The sequence below is a fragment of the Mercenaria mercenaria genome, chromosome 13 (genome assembly GCF_021730395.1).
Source record: "Mercenaria mercenaria strain notata chromosome 13, MADL_Memer_1, whole genome shotgun sequence".
In the NCBI taxonomy this organism is placed as follows: Eukaryota; Metazoa; Mollusca; class Bivalvia; order Venerida; family Veneridae; genus Mercenaria; species Mercenaria mercenaria.
Window position 1 is genome coordinate 1,197,662 of NC_069373.1, and position 25,309 is coordinate 1,222,970.

The 25,309-nt window shown below is 33.1% G+C and overlaps 1 protein-coding gene across 1 annotated transcript; it reads left to right on the forward strand.

Annotated features, from left to right (window-relative positions):
* Positions 1-988: 988 nt before the first annotated feature.
* On the forward strand, positions 989-24,358 carry LOC123530199 (uncharacterized). The gene is made up of 2 exons (XM_045310947.2): positions 989-1,564; positions 20,641-24,358. Exons 1-2 carry the CDS (start codon positions 1,532-1,534, stop codon positions 21,817-21,819), a joined length of 1,212 nt encoding a protein of 403 aa, XP_045166882.2. The 5' UTR covers positions 989-1,531; the 3' UTR covers positions 21,820-24,358.
* The last annotated feature ends 951 nt before the right edge of the window (positions 24,359-25,309 follow it).

Consider the following 25,309-nt stretch of genomic DNA (forward strand, 5'->3'; position numbering starts at 1 on the left):
ATGACCAATGTGTTGTGTACATGCTGGTAAATGACCAATACCAGCAGTGCCTGTACTGTATATTTTATGCAGCTACTAACAAACCTGATGGAATATTAAAACTACCTGCATTAAGGCTACCTAAAAGAGACTGTCAAAGACCTATATTCATTTATATTTTGATCTACATTGAAATTGCAAATGCAAAAAAAATTAAGCTCAATTTTAACAATACCTTTCCGCAAAATATACTGAGTCAGGCAAAACCTATTGTTAAAAACTTTGGGCTTTCGGGGTAATTTTTGTTTGTCCGCATGATGTTTGTTAAAGTTTGTCACTCAAGGCTGCATTTAATAAAATTAAGATAGTTGTAGACAATCTGAGGCCATTTGTTTACAACTGCACAATTTTCATTCCTGCAATAGTGTTGCTTCGAATGTTTAAGTACCCTGCCCACTTTTTCCCAGTTTGAGAGTGTACCACTCTTCCAATATTAATTAGAGTGTACTGATATACTGTCATTATAATGCTTTTTTTTTTACAATATCTGCTGGAAATAAAATCGAATATCTCAACTTATAAAACGTGTCTTAGTTTTTGGTGATGTTTTTCCATTGAACAACATTAAATTTTATTAGGCCATTTAATGTCTGTGTGATGAAAAAAAAAAGTTTTCAACACAATTTAAAATACTACATCTTTTGTAAATGTCCATTTCAGAGTTATTTTATTACAAAAGTTCAAGGAAAAAAGTTTTAACACTTTTTTTTAAAAAAAAAATAACGAGAATTGTGCTCATGGCTGATTACATGTCAAATTTCCCGACCCACTTTAAATGTGATTATCTAGATCATCCCAGAATTAAATGTAACGTAAAATACTATTTTGCCAAGTTTCATGCTTCTACAGAAGGTGAACAATTCGTCCCGTTTCATGCAGGGATTTCATGGACTAGTTAGGGTAAATCTAGATTGTATTGTTTAAATTTACTGACTTTGTATTTGACATTTATTCAAAGTAATTTAAAAATATCTTCATTAATGGCAGAGTTAAGGACTGGACACAGAACAGACCCTGTTAACATTTGACTTCAAAATGTGACCTTAACCTTGGAGCTAGGGTTGTGGGACTTCCGCACGACATGCCGTCTCATTATGGTTAACATTTATGCCAAGTTATTTCTAAATCCATTTATGGATGGAAAAGTTATAGATCGGACAAGACACAGACCCTGTTATTATTTGGCCTCCAAGTATAACCTTGACCTTAGAACTAGTGATTTTGTCATGCGCATGGCACGTCGTCTTATATTGATGAACATTTATCTAAGTTATTTCAAAATCCCTGTATAGACGGTAGAGTTACAGCCCGGACAATAATTTACACGGACGTACTTTGGTGGGAATAACAAAACAAAATAGTCATGAATTAGATAAGTAGATATTATTCTTTTCTTTCAGAATAAATCGACAACATTTAATGCGTGAGTAACGACAAGTATATTCGCAGTGTGTTGACTTTGCAGGGAACAGCTTTTCTCATTATAATAAATATGGACTTAAGAAGGGCCTGGGTGTATTCTCTGGTAAGCATCAATTCAATTAAAATTCACCTGATTAAGATTTTTACATTATGTTTAAAAGTTGTATGATAACGCGATAACTTTACAACGAGAAATTTTAAATGATACGGTTAAAAAAAACGTACTTCATAAGTCGTTTTTTTTTTATAGTTTAGACGGACTCCAAATCTCGGTCAAGTTTTAGTTAGTTAAACGGGGTCGAAGAAGTGCATTGTTCAAATAAAATCATTCGAAAAAATGTATACAGATTCAAACATATTAAAGACTCAAATTCTTAGTAAAACTAGCGATGTAGAGGTATTATATATTTTTATGTAATAATTGATATCAGCCTGGAACTGAATACTAGTAGTATACCAACAGTTTATATATTGTAAGATATGGTCATATAGTTTTAGCCACGACTTGGCTTATCCCACAGAATTTAGATATTCATTTCATAATGACAATAAAATCGAAAGATTTTCAATTAGCCTGATTGACCTATTAGAATGCAGTATATTCACAAATACTTAACAATTACTTTGTCTTATGTCACATAATTGTAACTTAATACAATTTTATTTTGATTGTGATTTTTTTCCGTTTTAGAAAAATATCATTTGTGTGGGGTATATTTTGAACATGTACGGTGGTATATTACAAATCAAAAAGTAAATGAATGTACAAAACAACGATAGCTGTACTGCTCTAGCTATGTTAAATGAAATGTATCAAAATGAATTAATTTGTCTTCTATTTTCTTATGAAATATCCAATTATAATTAAGACAACTTCTGTCAAAATTTATGTCATTTTGTGTATATCATGATATACTATGATATACTATGATATCATGATGCGGGAAGTTTCCTGTTAGCTGTAATGGATAACTCCATTCTTTACATGCACGGACCCAGAGCCTGGCAGAGGGGCATTGTGATCAATTACCCCCCTCCCACCATTTGGTTCTTACATTTAACAAAGAAAATCGGTTTTGAAACTCGGTTTGACCACCCCATCCCCCCTCCTGAAATGGGTGACCCCCTCTTTAAAGTTGGTGCCCATCTAACCAAACTTCCTGGATTTGCACATGCTTTACTTTTAAAATAGTATATTCAACTAAATATGTGTATATGCCCACATGTTATTTTGTACGACAATTTTCGTCTCCACCCAACATTTCTTGACTGTTTTGCTAGACAACTGGTGACTTGGCAAGATTACATTTGGCTGTCTGAGAGTTTGGCATTATACAGAGTCATACAGAGTGTCATGATGCCAAAACGTATGATATCACAAGAGTATCTTACATTTGTTTCAAATCGCTTGTTAAATGTATTCATAAATTGTGTATATTGGCTCATGTTATCAACATATCTTTTATAAGGTTAGATTTTCATCAGGTACATTGTTTATGAGAGTCTACAAGTCAAACGCGTCTTTTAAGGAATTCGATGTACAAAGTACCAATTCAAAGTAAAAAATAATCCTTAAGAAAAACTATGAAATACTGCTCAACAGCATGACGGATAAATCTGTCCTTCATATTTTATGGTCATATCTTTTATGTTTACTTTATTGCATATATTTAACTTAGCTTCAAAGTATATCGAGAAATGCATTTGTAATAGTTGGTGTCTCATGTTTTTGTTTAAAAAAATATTAACTGTATTATCTTTCAAGAACACCATCAACAATAGAATATGTTGATATGATTATCATTTTTATTTCCTTTCATGTATGATTTACAATCATGCATTGTATACTGACATCATTTTATATAAAACCTAAATATTCAGAGCAACACCAACGAGTTTTTACATTGTTCACATTGTCTCGTTTTTTATCGTAATCTTACTAATATCCATGCGATGAGTATATTAATTTAAATGTTTTGATTTGAATTTCTTTTCTAAAACCTCATGTAAAAGTCAAGCCCTGTCGGACAGTTGATATAAAAATGCCAAAAAAAAAAAAAAAACGATCATAATTAAGGATAAATTGAATGGGCGAATTAAAAGAAGTAAGGTTCTTTCTAAAGTTTGAAATCTCAAGAAATTTAAATCGAACTTCAACTTCATACGTTAACTTCTCAAGAGACGTTGAAGGGGAAGGCGGATGTTGAATCTCAAACTCTCTATTAATAAAAAGTAAACATCGCGTTTACAAAAATAAGTGTATAAATACATGTCTTCCTACCTCATGTTAGTAAAATTTAATTATTATGTCTCCCACCACACAGTGGTGTGGGAGACATATTGATTTACTCCAGTCTGTCTGTGTGTCTGTGTGTGTGTCTGTCACAAAGCTTGTCCGCACTCTTAGTCGAACATTTCTCATCCGATTTTCACCAAACTTGAACAAAATTTGTTTGATCATACGACCTCGGCCAAGTTCGATAACTAGTCAAATCGGTCCAGGCGTCTTGGAGTTATGGCCCTTGAATTACCAAAAATCGGTCTTTTTACTCTTGTCCGCACTCTAATTCGAATATTTCTCATCCAATCTTCACCAAACTTAAACAAAATGTGTTTGACCATAAGACCTCGGCCAAGTTCGATAACTAGCCAAATCGGTCCAGGCATTTTGGAGTTACGGCCCTTGAATTATCGAAAAATTGGCCTTTTTACTCATATCCGCACTCTTAATCAAACATTTCTCATTCGATCTTCACCAAACTTGAACAAAATGTGTTTGACCATAAGACCTCGGCCAAGTTCGATAACTAGCCAATCGGTCTAGGCATTTTGGAGTTACAGCCCTTGAATTATCGGAAAATTGGCCTTTTTACTCATGTCCGCACTCTTAATCAAACATTTCTCATCCGATCTTCACCAAACTTGAACAAAATGTGTTTGACTATGAGACCTCGGCCAAGTTCAATAACTAGCCAAATCAGTCCAGGCATTTTGGAGTTACGGCCCTTGAATTATCGAAAAATCGGCCTTTTTACTCTTGTCCGCACTCTAAGTCGAACATTTCTCATCCGATCTTCACCAAACTTGAACAAAATGTGTTTGACCATGAGACCTCGGCCAAGTTCGATAACTAGCCAAATCGGTCCAGGCATTTTAGAGTTAAGGCCCTTGAATTACCGAAAAAAATCCGTCTGTTTACTCTTGTCCGCTCTCTAAGTCGAACATTTCTCATCCGATCTTCACCAAACTTGAACAAAATGTGTTTGGCCTTAAGACCTTACCCAAGTTCGATAACTAGCCAAATCCGCCCAGGCACTTTTGATTTATGGCCCTTGAATTACTGATTGGATCCATTCATCCAGACCATCTAATTGGATCCACTCGTCTAAAACATCTAGAGAAACTAACATTTTTCATAGGGGCAGTTGTGGGAGACATGCGCTTTTCTCAAAAGCATCTCTAGTATTCATCTTGAAATGCATAGACGAAAGAAATTATATACATATCATATAGTGTATCTTCCTGCTGTTACCATATGCATGTACTTACACATTTTGAGGGGTAAAAGTGTACAGTAAAATGTTTTAATTGCTAGGAAATACTCAATGTTTGTTACTTCTTTAAAACGTTTTTTATATATTTGGATTAAATTCACATGCTATACGTATCTCGCCGTTCATACGCCGGCACCACGACGTATAGAATTGCTTCGCGCGACCGGTGAAAATGTCACACAGCGTATGTGCAAAGTTCAATGAATATTCGCGAAAAACAGACGGTACGATTTGAAACTGCACACTTGAAGAATTGGTGTTCTAGAAGTACTTGTGATGGATACAAAGGACAGTGTAAAAGAAATTTAACACAGTTGTTATGACATTTTTATATTATTGTGCAGCGCATAACTCAACAATATTCTAAATATTTCAAAAAATAAAAATAAATAAATAAAATAAAAAAATAGAACTAGGTTTGAACATGTCGGGCTTGCATTGAATAAGAAAGACTAATCTGTCTGAATATTTTATATTAAAACCATTGTTTATTTACTTTTACCTGCGTTGGAAAGTAACTGTAAAATATAGTTCAAAGAAACGTGTACATAGATATATATATCTTTGTTCATTACTGGTTTAAAAAATGAAGTGAATATGAACGCCGTTTAAGATAACAGAAAAAGTTGAAATTAGATGACGTGCAAAAAATAGAACATTGAAATTACATGTCTATTAAAGTTTTTGTAAATACAGAAACGTCTTTATAGAAGGTTGATGTTTAATGATCGAATTGTCTGCAACAATAAACAAGGACAGAAGATGTACTAGAATATACAGACAGACTAAGCTAAATATTCAAACAAGTTAAAACACCGCTACTATCAAATCATTTTAACAAAAGTCAGTATGCAACAAAGATAAGATTAAAAACGTCAGATGTAATTCATATAAAAACTACATAAAGGAACATGTATGATGTATTGTAAGCACGGTAAAGTTAAACCAAATATACTCCGATCCGATTACTAGCAAACCCGGGTAAATTCTGTCCGGAGAGTTAAAACATCTAACCGACAACAGATACATTTCTCCGCAAAGATAAAATGCCCAAGAAAGTAAGATAATTAGACTGATTGAAGATGAACTAGTTCATTAGCATTCTTTACATGAAGAATAAAGAAGGGATTATTTTTTTTTGCCACAAAACGTGAACTTTTAAAATCGACTTCAGTGAATACTGTATGTATCGTTTGTATGCATTAGAGCTCCAGTCACCAGTAAGTTGAATGAGATCGGGTGGAATCTGAAAGGCTAAAGTAGCAAAGCCTCACCTGAAGCAATGGGTGGAAAAGTTAAACGATTAAGACCAATGTTTTGAATACATGATCTTAAATTGTTTAGGAGCATTTGAATAGTAACAACTTTACCTGAAGTCAAAATAAAAAATGGCAACACATCTGCAGCAGAAAATGCTTTAACCATATTACGGAAGGCTGTCGATGGACATAAACAAGAATGGGAAATAGCAGATAAAGGAGTTTTGAGAACCCTTTCACCTGTCTTAGTTTTGGTCCAATACATGGAAACCAATAGTTAATCACCTATTACTTTTGTAACTCTTTTCTTAATAAAAATTGTGGATTTTCAAGATCTTTATAAGAGTAGGAACCAAATTTGACTTTCTTGTCATTAAAGAGAATACAAACAAAAACCACCAGTCATCATCATCATTTATCCAATTGTCACCCAAAGCTATGAAAGCGGGAATATTGGAACCCCCCCAAGCCAGAATGTTTAAGCTGAGAAATAAAACAGTCTTAGCCTGGAAATTTTGATGTGTAAAACTTTTAACTATTTGATCAAATTGTATTTCTGTTATATATTTTACTTAAATTAGCAGCTTTGTCTTCATTTATTTTACTTGATACTTTTCATTATAAATAATTTGCAACGTCAGTGTCGGGACCTTTTGTAGTTAGAGGGTGTTTTGTGAGTTATATACTGCTCTACTAAAATTGAACCATGCTTCATTCTATCCGATTCAGTGCGTCTTTAAGTTCATAGTGTTTGCCTTCGGCGCTTTTTCTCAAGATCCAAAGATAGTTTGGCGACGTTTCATTTTAATACATTTCTCTAGCTTTTGATCTTACTTTTACTGATTCTCATTTTTTTATGATTATATTTCAATAACTATATATTTTATCTTTTTCGTTATTTTCAGTATTAATATCAATGCTTTTAATTTAATAAGTTTATTTCAAGTTGACTTATTCTGAGGTGTGGTTTATCTTCATTCGTTGTTTATTACACTAACATGTTTTCCTTCGCCATATCTCGCCATTCCTTCAAAGTATTTGTCCAATATTTCTAAAGAAGAAATAAAATACAATGATGTAACATATATCGTGTACAAGGCTGGCGTTGAATTTCCAGAGCCAATGGCGTCTTTGGACGTTTTCAGTATTCAACTTTGAACAAATAAGATAGTGATCTGACAGATATAAAATGTCTGATATCTGTATCATTGTGTTCGTCATTATTTAGTAGTTTATACATCAATTAGCATCGGCAAGCATAAAAGTAAATAGATTTTTCAAAGTTCAAGCGTCTATTCCAGATAGCTTTAATTAAAAGGAAGGTCAAGGTTCAAGGTCAAATTTAAGATATATATTCATTAAATCAAAATAACATTCGTTTTGCCTATTTTTATCAGAGAAATTATTCCTTATTTTATTGTGTTAATAGTGGAGTTAAAATCGCCGCCAGCTATAGTATGTATATATGAGTAGTTGTAGCAGATTTTTCAATGTACTTAAAGAATTTCTCGCGTAATTTGACAGGTTTCAGCCAGCTCATACATATTTTGACAATTTATATGTTTTTGTTTGCGTTGTTTCCGATGGGTTGAACGTCGCACTGACATAAAAATAAGTCATTTGGAGACTCATTGTGGAGGAAGACCAAGATGCACCTCCTTGCATTATTTCGTTACTGGTTGACAACTAGGCAGAATCTCCGACCTTCCGTAAACCGGCTGAATGGCTTCCTCACATAAATAATTCAACTCCTCGAGTGAGGCTCGAACCCACTTCAATGAGGTATCTCTTGTGGTTTGTGGTCAGTTGAGCAGATAATCCCATCCCCCACCTCTTGGTATTTTGAAATTAACCTCGGGCATAACCAATAGTTTCTCTCGTATACGGATGGCGACAGCACGTAAGCCACGTGTACAGTTACAACAAAAGGACTGCTCTCCTAAAACGTTGGCTTTCTTTTTGTCTTAATAATGTGTTCCTTGAGGAAATATAATTATATTTTTCTTGTTTAACCAGTTAAAAACTAGAGATCGTTTTCTAGCATCTTTCTACACATTTATATTTTACAGCAGCAAGGTTAATGCCATACTTAAAAATAAGTATTTTACTACTTTCATTATTTCATGATATCAGAAACTGTGTGCTTGATACTTACATCTTCTTAACACTGCTAGCTCTGAGGTAAGGAGAGCTTATCTAATTATGGGTGATTAAGTACAGATCAGAGAAAGCAGAGTACAGGTCAGAGAAAGCAGAGTACAGGTCAGAGAAAGAAATATTTACAATAAGTAAGTATGAGGTTTGTCCTTTGAAATATTCTTCTAAAAGGAAACGTGATGATAATCCATCTATGATGTTTCAAAATGTGACAAAGCAAAAGGCAAAACTGTAAAATTTTCCTGTCGCATACTCGAGCGTCATACGGAGCAACCAAACGTATGCAAAATTTACTTGATCTCTGTGAAAACTTTCATGATCATAATGAATTATTTCTTAAATAGGGAAAACTGCATCGTGGTAACTGTAATTATTTTCTCCACGTTTATGTGTGAACATAGAAGATTTTCATATTCAGGCCATGAAAATGTATTTTCACCTCTTCATGTTATGATGTGCTCTGAATCAGTTATCTGGGTGGACTTTTGAGCTTTTTTTTCTATAGGAAACACATGGTATTGAAAAGAGGTTGTTTTATAGTTGTTTTAAGAATGCGACCTCGGTGATCAGAATCGGACGTTGTTCCATTAGATGTACAACGGCCAAAATCTAAAGTCTATTAAAGTAAATATTCCGACGTTGGTTAAACTTAGGAATTAAATCATTATTTTTATAGAAAACGTTGCAAAAAGTCATTGCGTGAATACTTTATTGCGAAGTGAATGCCTTTTATTTATTTAGTGCTTAGTATATTTTGTGAGGTTAGTAAACCTTTAAAATTAAGTGGAAAGTGTTATGTCCTTTGAAATAGGTGATAATTTTCCGACAGGTGTTCGAAATTCAAAAATGCAAACACGCCTGCCAACGTGTAAGAAAGCACCATTTGCAACAGTGTGTTGTTTGTAAAGCTATGGAAGTATTTAGAAAATGTCATAAGCAAATTATACGGTTAGTCATGGTATCCGAAAAGGAAAACACGCCTGATCAACGTGTTAGATAGCGCCCTTTGCAAGAGTGTGATGTTTTGAAAAGCTATGGAAGTATTTACGAGCGTACTAAGCAAAGTATACGTTTTATCATGGCTTCTCAACCTATAGGTTAACTTTCTGAGCAGTTTTTCGTGACGTTTCTTAAACTCTCTAAACTGTATTATACCTTGTATTGTCATATATGTTCGCGTACATTTAGTGTTGTTATTTCTATACTTAAGTTGCATGAGGACGAATTAATAAGGTAGTAATGTACTTTTTCAAACTCTGAACATATCTTGTTTACTGTTCTAAAAATAGACCGAATATATGCAGGCGTTGGATCACCTATTTACAAGGTCGGGTCTAGAATTTCGATGCAGTAAATATTGTAGACTGTACATTAAATTAAATGTTTGAGCAAAGCTTATTCATTTTATTTGGCCTATAAATTTACAGACTCAGTGTCATACAACTTGTTATGTTGAAATATAAACAAAGACCAAATCGCTAAATAGCCTTATTTGTTCAGCTTACTCCTAGAATCTGATTCTTGAGGTTACGGATCCGTATACCTTGAGAGCACTGTTAAGGATTCGATGTCTAGGAGTACGCATATTTTTCGAGATATTGTGTGTAATACATCTTGAATTTTGTAGCAGATGAAACAGCAGATAATGTATAAGCAATATGAATTCCAGATAATTCGCTAATCGAACTGCTGTCCGTTTACATTTTATTTCTGAACATACTTAATCGTAGACCATATATGGATATTCCAGTTTCCTTTTTAAAATATTTGTAGATAGCACAATTCAATTTCTTACTGCATGTGAAAAGAGTACTAATGTTAAGTTATTCATCTTATTTATAACACACGGTTTGTACTGAGCATATATGTACAGACGTAGATATTAGAACATCCGTGAGTAATATTAAAAAGCATAATCGTTCTCTTAGTAAGTTGTTTCAAGACGTTCCGTGCCCTTTAAAAGGGAACACTGTAAAATGAACTGAATGAGTAAACATAACAGCACATACATTTCAAAATATCAATCTGATAATTGACAAGAAAATCAGTGGAATATTATATCATGAATACTATGCTTCAGAAGAATTGTCAGTCTTACTAGTACCATTTTATGTTTATAATTAAAACGCGATTGTCGTAGTAAGTGTCCGACAGAAACGGATTGATCTTACATGGAAGTGAAAATACAACGTTCCACCAAATGATAATCGCGCGTAAAATGACTGTCATGCAATGTGCCTCCATTCAGATTTCAGTCTTTGAAGCCGAGTATGTGGACAGAGTAGATGTAAAAAAGACTGAAGTTTTGACTTTCGTGATATCACATCTTCGGACGTTCAAAACTTCACTTCATACGACAAAAAGGCATATCTGGTATAACCGATACGCCTGGGGACACAATTATGCCGTAGAAGTTAATGCTTGAACAAAATCTTAAAGTTTCTCAAAGTCAGTTGATAACTTCATACCTCCAGGTTCAATTCAAGGTATTTAGTTAAAATCATTAGCCATACAAAACTTCATTATTCTTATACTTATTGATAGTGTATTACATCAAATTTAGTCTAATTATACATATGGATAATCAAATAACTTAATAAGCAGAAATCCTGAAACTAAGCTTTTTATTTCACATAGTAATAAAGGGAAGTCTTAGGCTTAGGCTTACTTGATATTACATGGGCAACGTCTGATATAAATGACATACACGCATATCGGTGACGTTTTACCCCAAATATACATGAGAGGCGTTGAAGAGGAAGGCGAAGAATGAAATCTCAAACTATCTGACAAGTTACCTAAAAAGGGATACGTATAACAGGGGCCTCCGTAGCCGAGTGATTAAGGTCGCAGACTTCAAATTACCTGCCCCACATTGATGTGGGTTCGAGCCTCACTCGGGGCGTTTAATTCTTTCTGTGAGGAAGCTGGCTTACGGAAGGTCGGTGGTTCTATGGTTGCCCGCTCGTGATAAAATAATGCACGGAGGGGCACCTTGTGTCTTCCTCCACCATCAAAGCTGCAAAGTCGCCATATGACCTAAAATTGTGTCGATGCGACGTAAAACCCAACCAAAAAAAAAAAAAAAAAAAAAGAAATGTATAACAAATAATAATACTGTTTTTCGGAAGATATGTTTCAATGCAAAAAATATATAGAAACCTGTAGTTAAAGCATTGTTTTATGAAAGCTAGATAGGGAAGTTAACTTTTTGTGCACGTTTTGAAAAAAAATATGGTGTCTATGCACTGTGCCTAAGAAATAAAAAATATAATGAAAATGGAAAAAATAAGCTAGCACAACATAATGGAAAATTAATATTTTCTAACGTATGCAACTATTTGTTTCATTCATCTCTCTGAAATGTGTCATGGTAAGCTTTATCCCCGTCTTCCGAATATTTCAACCTTCAGGTGCTCAAATTGCGTATTGTTTTACATGACACTTTTAAAAATGTCTTTTTAGAAAAGTTGTAAATAATTTGTGGCTGCGTGGTTAAGGTCTCATACCTTGAACCCCTTGCTCATTACCAATAAGGGTTCGAGTCTCACTTCCAGCTGACTTACGGAATGTCAATGGTTCTACCCAGGGGCCCGCCCGTGATAAAAAAAAACATAGAGGGGCACCTGGTGACTTTCTGCATCATAAAAGCCTGAAAGGCGCAATAATTGTATCCTTGTAAAGTTAAACCGAACTAAAACAAACAAAATCGACAGTTTAATTTTGAACAAACATCAAAAGGATTTTAGTACATTTTAATCAATATTTAGTATATACTCATCTGTGTAACAAGAATAGATTAAAATAAATAACGAGTAAGTACTAAATTTTGGAACGATCTGTTATAATACTTTATAACTATTTTTTTCTCCAGGAAGAGAAGTATAACGATCCAAATGCAGATCAGTTTTGAATATAAATCGAGGTCTGACCGGAAAACTATTGTATCTGACATCCTGACCAGAAATGGGTTGATTGCATTTGCCTTTAATTGTCATGAAACTACTGCAAAAATATTATAAAATCTTTCTAACAATCTCATGTTCTTTTTTTTTTGATAATGTAAAAATATTGTATCTGCAATCGTCAACTTTTTTGACCGGGAAACTATTGTATCTGCCTCCTAGCACATACAATAGTTTCCCGGTAACAATTCGAAAAAAAAATATTTGTGACATAATGGTCTGTAATTTCAACACCAAACAAGGATTTAACTTGTTATAACTGTTGTTAAGATTTTATGTAAATATCAAAGAACTAAAATATATTGAAATTTTTACATAATGTGATACAGATACTGTAACAATAGTTTCACGGTAACTGCTAAGACACTGGTTATAAAATAAAATGTTGTATGTGCAAACTCGTATGGTGGTTTTAGGTCTTAATTTACTTAGAACAAGTGAATATTTCATGCTAACAGTGGAGACCCTAATCATACGTCGTGTTCTAATGCGTCTGATATTGCTCTTTAGTGTTTGCTAGATATGAATTGTTAAAATAAAGCCTGTCTAGAAATGTTTCCCGGTGACCCCCTACCAAGATGTTTCTGCCATGATATTTCAAGCTGTTCTTCAAATCACTTATTTTACATACATTTATGTTGGGAAAAAAAAATGAAAATCTAGTAGGTTTAAAACCTAAAAGCCGAGAGCTTCTATATTTGGTACCACTCAGGTGAGTATTACATGACCCTGTGGATTCTCGTGTTTATTTATTGTTGGAAATTTGTAATTATTTTTTTTCAGAAAGAACTCAGCTTGTAACTTCAAAGCTCACTTCAAATTTGAAGACAGTTAATGCTGAATACTATTACATAATTGAGCCATGTCACACAAAGAAGTGTCTTCATGTTTTTTTCTAAAATTTTTGACAAGACTTAGTGTAGATCCAAGCTTTCCTGAGCATGTAGGTTGTTTAAATACGATCCAAAATTGCTTCGTGAGACAGTATAGGTCTTTTGAGACTGATCTGGGTCCACATTGGTTGCAAAAAAATAAATATATTAAAGGCACTTGCTAGTGTGACGTGACGCTATTGTAGAAAAGGTAAATTCATACAAGCATGGCTTAAACGTTAATGACTGTGAACTAAAGTGTGTACATATTTTTTTTTTGAAAATATAGAAGATGGATGTATACATGTGTCATTCTGCAATGTGACAAAGGGCTTATCTTGTTGCTTATTCCTGTCCTTTACTTTTGAAATTGCAGCATGTCAAAATTAGGGCAACGATGCATTACCTCGTAAGTATCCTGTATGTATCCTCCCTGTTTATGCTGTTGGAGGTTTGTCTTCTTCAGAGAGGGTAACGTAACGCCTGACCAAATGCCAAATTTACTATTTCATTTATTGCAACTACGTCTGGTCATGAGCTTGCTTTCTGGCTTTTCATTTTACTATCTGTTATTTTGTAAATTTTAGTCTCAAATATTGATAAAGTCGATTTTGTCATTTTTTTAGTATTATAAAGATTTAGATTATTGAGTATATATGAATACCTTTGTCCTCGAAAAAAGAAAGTTACGAGGAAATCTCTGTTTTCAGAAGCTTTTGAGAAATGATTCTCGATAACATTTTATCTTTACTTTACCAAAGTTTCATTATAGTACTGTAGCCATAGCACAGGTGATACAGAGAACAAAATCCCATCATTGTTCACATAAAAGCAAATTAGACCTTAAAACAATATTATTTTTTTTTTTGGTAACATGCTCAAATAAATCAGTTTTTATTTTCATTGAGATTTTTCAGAAAATTATGTTTGCGTCTAACAAGAGCTGTAAGACAGCGCGCTCGACATTTCTCAGTGCTTGGCTCTGAGTAAGAGCTTTGCCAGAAAAAAATCCAAGATAAAGGGACATAAATCAAATGAGAGTAATTTGAATTGTTTCTCCATGTGTAGACTTCGATAGTGAATAAACATCTTAAGTTTCAAGTAAATAGCTGTGAAAGTAACAGAGATATTTGACTTCATCAAAAACTTTAACAAAAAATTCTAAGTTATAAAGGGGCATTATTCAGTCAAAATTCAAATCAGAGCTATAAGGATTATTTCTCCTCGTGTAGACATTGACACTGTAGTAAATAAGTATTTTAAGTTTCAAGTCAATAGCTTTGATAGTAATTGAGGTATTTGACTTTATCGAAACCTTTAACCAACGGTGATGCCGACGCTGATGCAGATGCCAGGGTAGATGCAATAGCTGTTCTTCAAAAAGTCCAGCTAAAATGGAAACAGTTAAAGGGGTAATGGTTTTTGAGCATCAATACGTTGATTTCTAACATCACTGACCATGTTTAAAGCATAAAAATTGCACTTTATTAAAGATTTTCAAACAAAAATCTCCAAGGCCATAAAAACCTGTAGGGTTGGGCAAAAAAATAAGGGTAGGTTTGGATACTGGAAACAAGCAAATTGTTATGCACTACACAGTCACTTCCAAAGCAATAGGACTTTTTAACCATGCCATTGCACAGCAATACTGGCTTTAGGTTAAAAAAGATAACAAAAGGTCTGTAACATTACTGAATTAATGAAAGTGGAATTCACCGACTGTCCTGAAAAAATAAATTCCTGTTGAAATTATGGAGGGGTGAAACTGGCCCGAATTAAATTTAGTTAATCTGAGCCACACCATGAGAAAAACCAACATAGTGCATTTGCGACCAGCATGGATCCAGACCAGCCTGTGCATCTGCTCAGTCTGGTCAAGATTCATACTGTTTGCTTTCAAACCCTATTGCAGTAAGAGAAGCTGTTAGCAAACAGTATGGATCCTTACCAGACTGCACGGATGTTAAAGTTGTTCTGGATCCATGCTGGTTGCAAATGTTTTTTTTTTCATGCTGCAGCTTATTTATCACATTGTTTAGCTTCATTTTAGCATAAATTAATGCCTTGTATGAAATTTATATTTGGGTGTAATGAAGATTTAATGCATAAGGTCACAACAAATAAATAAAAATATTATTAAAGTAATGATAAGCATGTTTTTATTATACCTGAAAATTATTACTGGCTTAAAGTATTTTTTTTTTTCAGGCGCCCTCGAAAGGGGTTACCCCATTTATTTTCCCCGTCGATGGCGTGATAGGGGTCGGGGAGCCGCCTATCAGCCTTACAATAAATAAATCATTATCAATATACATACATAATAATGCAAGTAGAAAAATACATCATAAATAAAATGGAACACATATAATTTCATATCTCCTAGAGAAATGTTTAAGTAATTCTGAAAAAAATGACATTGAAATATAACTATTCAAAGCGTATCAGCTATATATATAAAAAAACATCATTTCAACAAACAGTATCAGTGGTCGCCTTTTAAATCATGCTTGTCCGAAAGCGAAAATGACAAGGTAGATAAGACGATTGAGACTTGAATTACTTCCCTTACATTATCTGAAAAAGTTTTAAAAATCGTGGAACGATGTTGTCCTCTTTATCAGAAAAGTTGAAATGAATTTGATCACAGATATTAGCAAAATGTGTTCTATAAAAACTTGTTCTTGAATGTATCTTATTATTGAATTTGCAATTATTTCGGTATTTCATAATAGCCCATTTCGTTTCAAAAATGACAGTGTTTATTAGTAGATTAAGGTTGGTATGATTATGTTCATATAATCCAAAAAGTACCGCGAGTTCAAAACAAGTGATATCAATATTTAACTGTATTAAGTTATTTTTCAGCCTTTCTTCTATAAATTTCCAAACATTTTCTGCAAAGTTGCATTCCCACATTAAATGAACTAACGTTTCTTCGTATAATTTACATATGCAACATTTTCCGTCTGACAGATTCATAAGAGAAAGTTTGTGTTCTGTAAAAACAATATTGTGAACGAATTTCCACTGGAATTGTTTGGCTTTATTAGATGCGAAAGAATTTAAAATTTGTGCCCAAACATTTGTCCATGGCAACGTGACGTTTAACTTATTTTCCCATTTATATTCTACCCTAAGTTTTGATTCTTTCTGGTTCCAAATATTGGAAATTAGTTTAATCTTAAAATGTTCCGGTTTTATAAAGTGTCCAGTCTTGGAGCTTAGTTCAGTGCCATTTAGGTGCATAGGTAAAATATTCTCAATATTGAAGTCATTTTCCTTCAAAGCATTTATGTACATTTTGGGGATACTAAATTTGATAATTTGCCATTCAGCGATCCAGTTTCGTTTATTTTCTAACATATTTAACAACACGTCTGTACGTCTAACGAAAGTATTGCGCTCAAAATCCCAAATATCTTTTAAAAACAATATGTTACTTTTTATGTAAGAACTAAAAAATAGGGGTTTATTTCGGTACTTGATTTCAGAATTACAAAATATGTATGTATTTTTAACATCAGATATCGACAGCGGTTTGAAACAGTTTCTAAAACGGACCCAATGTTCAAGAGCGATTTTGTAAAAGTTACTTATTTTTAATTTGTAAGGTAAGTTTTCAAAAGATGAGCATTTGCAAAGAAAATAATTTTCATTCACTTGTCGATCATAAAGGCGTACGAAATATTTCCCTATAGCATTCCAATTTTGTTCCTTTGAGTGTATAACTTTATATAACATTTTAACGTTAAAACTAGCATACATATTTGATATATTGCACATATTAAGACCTCCGTCTAATTGAGTTAAAAGAATAGTGTTTTTGGACACTATCGGCCGTTTGTCGTCCCAAAGAAATTTGCTCATGATAGATTCAAGTTCTTCATTGTACTTTGTTGGAATCCCCCTTGTTTCTATTTCAAAACTGATAATTGACATTACATATGTTTTTAATATAAGAAGCTTACCCTTAAATGTCAATCCCCTAGATTTCCAAATTTGAAGGCAATTTTTTATTTTATTTATTTTTTTCCATCCATATTTCATTTGTGTCAATATTATAACCGTGGCAAATACCTAATGTTTTAACGTAATTTTTTGTCCACTTAATATGTTTAAATTTTGGTGTTTTTCCTTTTGACTTGCCGATAAAAATACCTGTTGTTTTATCTTTGTTCATTTTTGCTCCGGATGCTTTTTCATATATGCACAGATTATGAAATATTTCAGAAATTGACTTTTCAGTTTTACAGAAAAATTGCGTGTCGTCAACGAACTGATTTAATTTTGCTTCAAGTTTTAGGCCGTTTTGCGAGGGTAAAGTGATACCTTGTATATTAGTATCCTGCCTTAAAGCACACGCCATAGGTTCAGCTTGTAAAATATATAGGAAGGGCGCGATCGGGCATCCTTGTTTTAAAGATCGAGATATTGAAAAGTAGTCTGCAATAAAACCGTTTGTTTGTATTGATGTTTTCGATCCTATAAGGCACGTTTGAATCCATTTTCTAAACTTTTCACCAATACCATATGCCTGCAAGCAAATATCTACCCATTCCCATTCCACTCTATCAAAAGCCTTAGTTTGATCCAGAAAAATAATAACTCCATCTTTATCTTCAAGATCGGTGTAATCTATTATGTCCTGAATAAATCTATTTGCATCTGAAATTTGACGTCCTTTAATAAAGCCTTTTTGATCATTATGTATCAGTTTAGATAACATAGGTTTAATTCTTTCTGCTAATCATTTTGCGATAATTTTATAGTCCACATTAAGGAGTGTTAATGGGCGCCAATTTTTTAGGGTTACCCTATCTCCGCTTTTATACAGAAGCGACAAAACGCCTTTATATTGTGAATCCGACAAACAAAAGGAATCGAGTATTTCCAGAAAATCTGCTTTTATCAAATACCAGAATTTCTGGTACCATTCTGCGGTTAATCCGTCTTCCCCAGGTGATTTTAAGAGTTTAAATCCCATTATTACATTTTTCACTTTCGTCTTCCCGGATGTCTGAATCTAATAAGATTTTTTCATTATGATTTATACTTGTATTTAAGTTGGAAACAAGCTGGCTTAAAGTATTTAATTTAAAGTATTTAATTATTTAGTAACTCTCATAGCCTTGACAAATATGCGTTTACCAATTTATCAATGAAAATAGAAAGACAAGAAGATAATTCAGTCAAATAATGAAAAAAAAAAAGAAAAACTGAAATATAAGTACGGATACAATAGTTTCCCGGTCATCAGAAAAAATACTGTATCTAACACTATTTTCTTTGCATATTTTTTATTTATGTTATGATATAAGTAAAACAATAATTCTATGCTTAAAGCAATATGAATTATATGAATAATTATTAATGAACAATGCAGATACAATAGTTTTACGGTAACTTTTTAACTTAATAATATCATTTTGAACGTGAAACTATTGAACACTGTTTGCTAAATATTAAAAATAAACTATTTGAGTGCATTTTAAAAGCCAATATATTATTTCTTATTTCAATTCATAATGATTTACTGAGAATGGTAATACTAAGCTGTGTTTTTAAGAAAATATACAGTTTTTTCTTTCTCCTGTAAAGTTTACAAAAATGCAAATACAATAGTTTCCGCATCAGCCCTCGAAATATTATAAAGTAGACGTATTGATCATTAATAGTAGAATAATTCACTGGTACTGAACTACAGAATTTGTCGCGAAGTTTGTAAAGATCGCATACATCTTGCGAGTTTAACATTGTGCACACGAATACTGTAACGCAGGTGTCACCGTAAAAATATTATAAACTTTAGGTATTAAACGTTAATTCTCGATCAACATGTCTAAAATGTATTATATGACATTAAATTTGAAAACATTGTTAAGTATATGACTAGATGAAAATACACATAATGAAATTTTTTTTCAAGTCAAAGTGTGATTTTTATTTTTTTCAAAATGTTGTTTATTATAGAGAAGAAAATGAGCTCATGCAAGTGACTTATTCTTATAACTAAAATGAGACTTTTAAATAACATTTATAAGAACTAATTTCTTTAGAAGTAAACATGATAAAAACAAAGTTTGCACTTAATATCACATGACAATCTGAGAGTAGAAGTCGTGAAAAAAGATATAGGAGACATTTGTTTGTTTAAGAGTAGGATCAAAATATATTTCACCGAGTGAGCACTATAATGCAAGATTTTCACGAGTGGCACAGTCACCCGTGAAAATGTAAACCATGGTGTTCAAGAAACAAACACTATTTCATTCATTTTTGATGTTTTAACCAAAATATATCCAGTGTGTTCGCATGATGTCATAATATCGTGTCGTTAGAATATCTTTCTGAAAAAAAAAATGTAGAGTCAGTGTACCCGGTTTCGCACTGTACGCGGTTTCGCACACCCAGTAAATGCATGTACTTTGTGAGAATAAAGCAGAAAATTCAACAATTCTTTGTTATTATTTCACGAAACTGAGTTATTCCCTACATTATTTGACTGAAGGGGTCCTTCCCCACTTGAGCCTCGTTCTGGTAAGTGCAGACGAAAGCAATAACAATATCAATGGAGACCAGTAGGTCAGATGAAGAATATTAAGTTTCATGAAAATAATGACTATGCAAACAACAACAAGGTACAAAATAAATTGAAAAATCACTATTACATCATACAGGTAAGTATTTACCTACTACTTTACCTAAATGAAAAATATTTCAACAGTTATTGAAGTTCTCCCAACCTGCAAAATGCCTTTCAACTTGATTGTTTGCTTTACGTTTTAATTAAACCAGAACACTTAATCGAATAATTAGACTGGTGGTGGTCTTTTGTGATTCAACAGCTTCTATTGTTTTATTTTTGTTTCATGTATTCAGTTGTTTTAGCCTTTTCTGCTTTTAGAAGTAAAAACAGGGTTTGGTACCTAGCTTTCACTTTCATAATTGCTTTTAAATTTCACTTTCAGATGTTTTATTGGAAAATACATGTTTAAATTGAATTATATAAATGGTTAAAAAGTTAATTAATATTTTTCTGTTGAGTAACTGCATTGTTATCACTGAGTTCTATAAATAGCAGGGTGTGCGAAACCGGGCACACTTAAATGCAACAACTGGTCAAAATATGTTATCCGAATCAAGTACACTAAGAGGTATGACGTCATTATAGTGGGAAGTGAAAGTAGCGTGTTTCAAACCGAGTTATATTGTTTTGTGATTTCTTTTACATTTATTTATAATAGAACGAAATATTTATGATCCTGTTATTATTTTTATACATTTAAACTATTACTGAATAATCCTTTTCAAGGAATTTTCTATCATCTACAATTTATACAACTTCGCATTTTTATCATTTTACAATTTGTAGATCATATCCGTGGCAACTTGTATGATCACGTATGGAATGATGTTCAAAATTACTGCGTCAATTTCTCCTCAAAGATGGAACAAAGAAATTATAATGTCAGGATTGTATCAAAACGCATCATACCTAAGCAGAAGCAATTTATCAAGTAAAGATAAGGCTGTTGAGAGACTAGACTTTTTGGATATATCTGATAGAATACAGCTGAATAAAATAATTGTGCAAAACGAAAAGGACTGTCATCATCACAAATTCCTTGTTTACAAATGCGATTACTCGAGGCGTTGCGGCGGATGGGGTGATAGGCAGCGTGGTATTGTTTCATCATTTCTGTTAGCAATGATAACTGGAAGAGCGTTTGTTATAAATATTGAAAAGCCATGTTCACTTGAAAACATTTTAATTCCCCATTTGTATGACTGGTCCGTATGCAAAACATTTGTTAATTCAATTCATAACAATAACACCAATGAGTTTGATTTTGTAGGTGGATCTACATTTTTCAAAGCCATTCCAAACTTCGATTTCAAATCCAAATGGAAGTGGCAGGTAATATTCTTGAAAAACAATCAAAATTTAATTCGTTTTCTACGAAGGCGCAAAGAAGCTAGTCAACAACTACGATGGCTTTTCAAACTGACAGAGCCAAACATCTACAATGTATTACTACAAATACTTTTCCAACCAACAAGGAATGTTTTAAATTATCTTGAGGAATTTAAATTGAAAGTGAAAGGAAAATCTCTTGTATGTAGTCACATACGTAAAGGCCAGAATCCAAGTATACCAGAAGACGACCTATTTAAAAAAAAACCTGACGAAATTTCTATATTCAACTTTCTGAAAAACTTCAAAACGTCTAGCAAATATGTTCTTTATCTGGCAACAGACTCACAATCTGTCCGTGAAACATTTTCAAGAACGTTTAATAATAGTATCAACCTAAACGTAACAATTGTTCACGTTGATCGCCTTAATTTTGGTATGTATCCAGAGACAGCTTGTGAAGGATTTAGATTTGCGATAATAGAACAATATATTCTTTCTCTATCTGATATTTTGATTCTAACCAACAGTGGATTTGGAAGGATGGCAGGATATATGAGAGGGAAATCAGATCACCTGTATTTGTGGAGTCAAAAGTCAAGACGTGTTGTTTTGTCAGATCTACAACATATATAAACGTTCAGAATAGTAGATTTGTATCCGAGTAGAACGTTTGATCACATGGAGGTATGAAAGCCTGAAATATTTTGAGAAACCGATTTCAGAACGATGTTTGTGCTTGTGCACATATCTGTATTACAAGATGATAAAGTATGCAATCTAGGTTATACATAAGCGAAAAAAGACTAACTGGACGATTTCATAATTAAAACCACCAATTGGATTTTTAAGCTCTCTATGAGGACAGATATTTCGAGAGTTTGACTCAATGTTTAAATGTTATAATTTGTGTCGAAAGTATGGTAATTTCCTGTCAGATGCATTTAATTCAATCCTAATTGAATTTCTTCCAGATTAGAAAAAAATGCTCAATGGACAAATTATACATTTTTTGTTAATCATACACTTCCCCATATTAATTCCTTTAAGTTTGTCAATTTTTGGTTTTGTCAATGTAATCTTTTAGATATAACTTCAAATGTTCAGAAGATGCAATTTCAATATCCTTAATATGAAGACATCGATAATTCTACATAAGTTCAAGAGATTAAGATTTTGAAACAAAGTGTCTAAAGTCGAGCAATATTACCGCTGCGCAACTCGTGCATATATCCACATAAAAAGATGATAACCTTTTTATTATATTTGTAAATATTTAACTGGTCAGCACTTTCTAGCGCAATAAGATGTGTGAGAAATTGCTGACCACAAAGAAATAGAAGAAATCCGTCAGCAATTTACTCACATTCAATACATACATGAACCTTCAGCAGATTTACTTTATATTCAACTGCATGGTCAGCACATCTAGCGGTAAAACGGATGTGAGAATTTGCTGACCACAAAGAAATAGAAGGAATCCGTCCGTACTTTGCGCACATTTAATATATACCTGTCCGGTCAGCATATTTACCTATATTTAACTGGTCAGCATTTTCTAGCGATATCGCATTTGCGTAAAATTGCTGACCACATAGAAATAGAGTGAAATGGTCAGCAGAATTTACTGTTTCAAACTTATACAGAAGCAGTCAGCAGTTTCAATATTTCACACTATATTTAACTGTCCAGCACTAGATAGCGATATCGTATTTTCATGAAATTTCTGACCACATAGAAATAGAGGGAAATGGTCAGCAGAATTATTGTTTCACAATTATATCGAAGCGGTCAGCAGTTTCAGTATTTCACACTGTATTTAACTGGTCAGCACTTTCTAGCAATATCACATTTGCGTGAAATTGCTGACCACAATAGAAATAGAGGGAAATGGTCAGCATTTATCTATTGTGTATTTTTCGTACGAACGAAACACAATCTACTCGATTAATTACCGTATTGCAGTAGACTGAAAATACAATTCCGTATTTTGTCTGCGCTTTCAGTATATTTCAGTATTTTTTCTTAAATGTTTCTGTATGATTTTAAAGACAGTACATATGCATTGTAAAAGGCTGAAACGCTTACCTGCAGCTAATTTTGTATTTATGTCGAAACAATTTTCACGACCATCATTTGAAGTTCTGTGTCTTTTTCCAGTTGGTACGGAATTTATCTCATGACAGATTACGCATTTAGGATTGACCCAAGTCCATTACCTCTCGAATTATATCCTCTAGGTGTAGTTTTGATATACAGCGGCTGCATTCGCACAATCCGTCCATCAGAACAGAAAGTTCGATAACTCTTCTACCATCCATCCATCCTTTTTTTTTAATTCGTGTGCTTTTCCTCTTTACTGTTGAGCCTCCAGAAAAATGGTGTATGTGCATTACAGATCTCTTTTTGCCCGTCCGCTTAGCTCAGTAGGGAGAGCGTTGGTCTACGGATCGCGCGGTCGTGCGTTCGATCCCTGGGCGGGGCATATGTTTTCCGTGACGATTTGATAAAAGACATTGTGTCTGAAATCATTCGTCCTCCACCTCTGATTCATGTAGGGAAGTTGACAGTTACATGCGGAGAACAGGTTTGTACTGGTACAGAAACCAGAGACACTGGTTAGGTTAGGCCTAAAAAATCTTATTTTCCGGTAACATGCTCAAAAAATTAGGGTAGATAGGTCGGATTTTTTTTTTTTTTTTTTATTAAAGGAAATTCGGAAATTATTTTTGTGTCAAAAATGAATACAAATAAGGGGGTTATGCCTTTAGAGCATTAGTAAGTTGATTTAACATCATTGGCCATGTTTAAAGCATAAAATGTGCAGTTTTGCAACATTTTATTAAAAAGTGGAAATAAATATTCTCCAAGGCCATAAAAACATTTAGGGTCGGGCCAAAAATTTAGAGTAGGTCGGGATACCGGAAACAAACATTTTTTACGCCTTAACTGCCCGCCGTTATATGACTGAAATACTGTTGAAAAACGGCGTTAAACCCAAAACAAACAAAATACAGATCTCTTTTAGAAACTCAAATACCATTAACTATTATCTGATAGGAATCTCTAATCATTAAGTTTATTTGTTTAAATAAAAACACCGTAATATGAAATAATTATTGAACGAAAAGTTTTGACACATGAGGCATTAGTTTGTCAGTCTTTCGTGCATTTAATTGAAAAGAGCGAGTTCAGTGCTATAAACAATATTTGCACTTAATATCTTATGTGTGCTAAGTAACCTATATAGATAAAACAAAATTTCTTTCAAAGTCACATATTCACAAGTCGGACTGTTTGAAGATGTTATAGAGGTTATATCAATGAATTGAGAGGTCGCGGAATCGAACAGCGAATGAGATGTATGTTTATCCGTTGCTGTAACAACACTTTTTCAAGAATAATATTTCTAATGTAGTATTTTAATATATTATTTTAATCATAACTTATTCATGAACTGAATTAAGCATGCGATTAAAATTGCGAGTGTAAAAAGTCAGTGATGCGATTATTGCGTACATAGGCTACTAATACTACTACAAGCACTTCGATTTTTCAGCCAGGTAAAAATGTAAGTTACATCAAGACAAATAAACGATAAGTTTTAACCATATATCGGTCGTCTTTACTAGTGTGTACAAGTATATTGTGGGGAGATCCTCGTGTTTAATTTTTACAGATATTTTAGTATCAAATGTATTCAAAACATAATCGTCATCAATGCTGGAGAATTGATATGGACCTGTTGTTTACAAGAAAATCCAATGAATGTGCCTTTACATAAGAGTTCTCGAATAAGCGATTGTACACACATGCTTTTAGGGTAGAAAGGTTTACACTGTTACGTTATGACGTGGCGTTCCGCTGTCCCGTCAGACGCCTTATTTTTATTTGCGTATAACGATTTTCAAAGTTTTTTTTTGCAGAAAATCCACCGTGAAAAAATACCATTTTAATTTCAATTTTCAATTAGCATACCTTACAAATGTAATGCCAAAACAATAATAAAAAGAAATTTCACCGCGCGCAAAAAAAAATATAAAAAAATATTGGACGAAATATGCAAATTGAGGTGAAGTTTTTAGTACTTATTTCGCCACTCCAAGCGTGCGCTTTCCTTCAATAA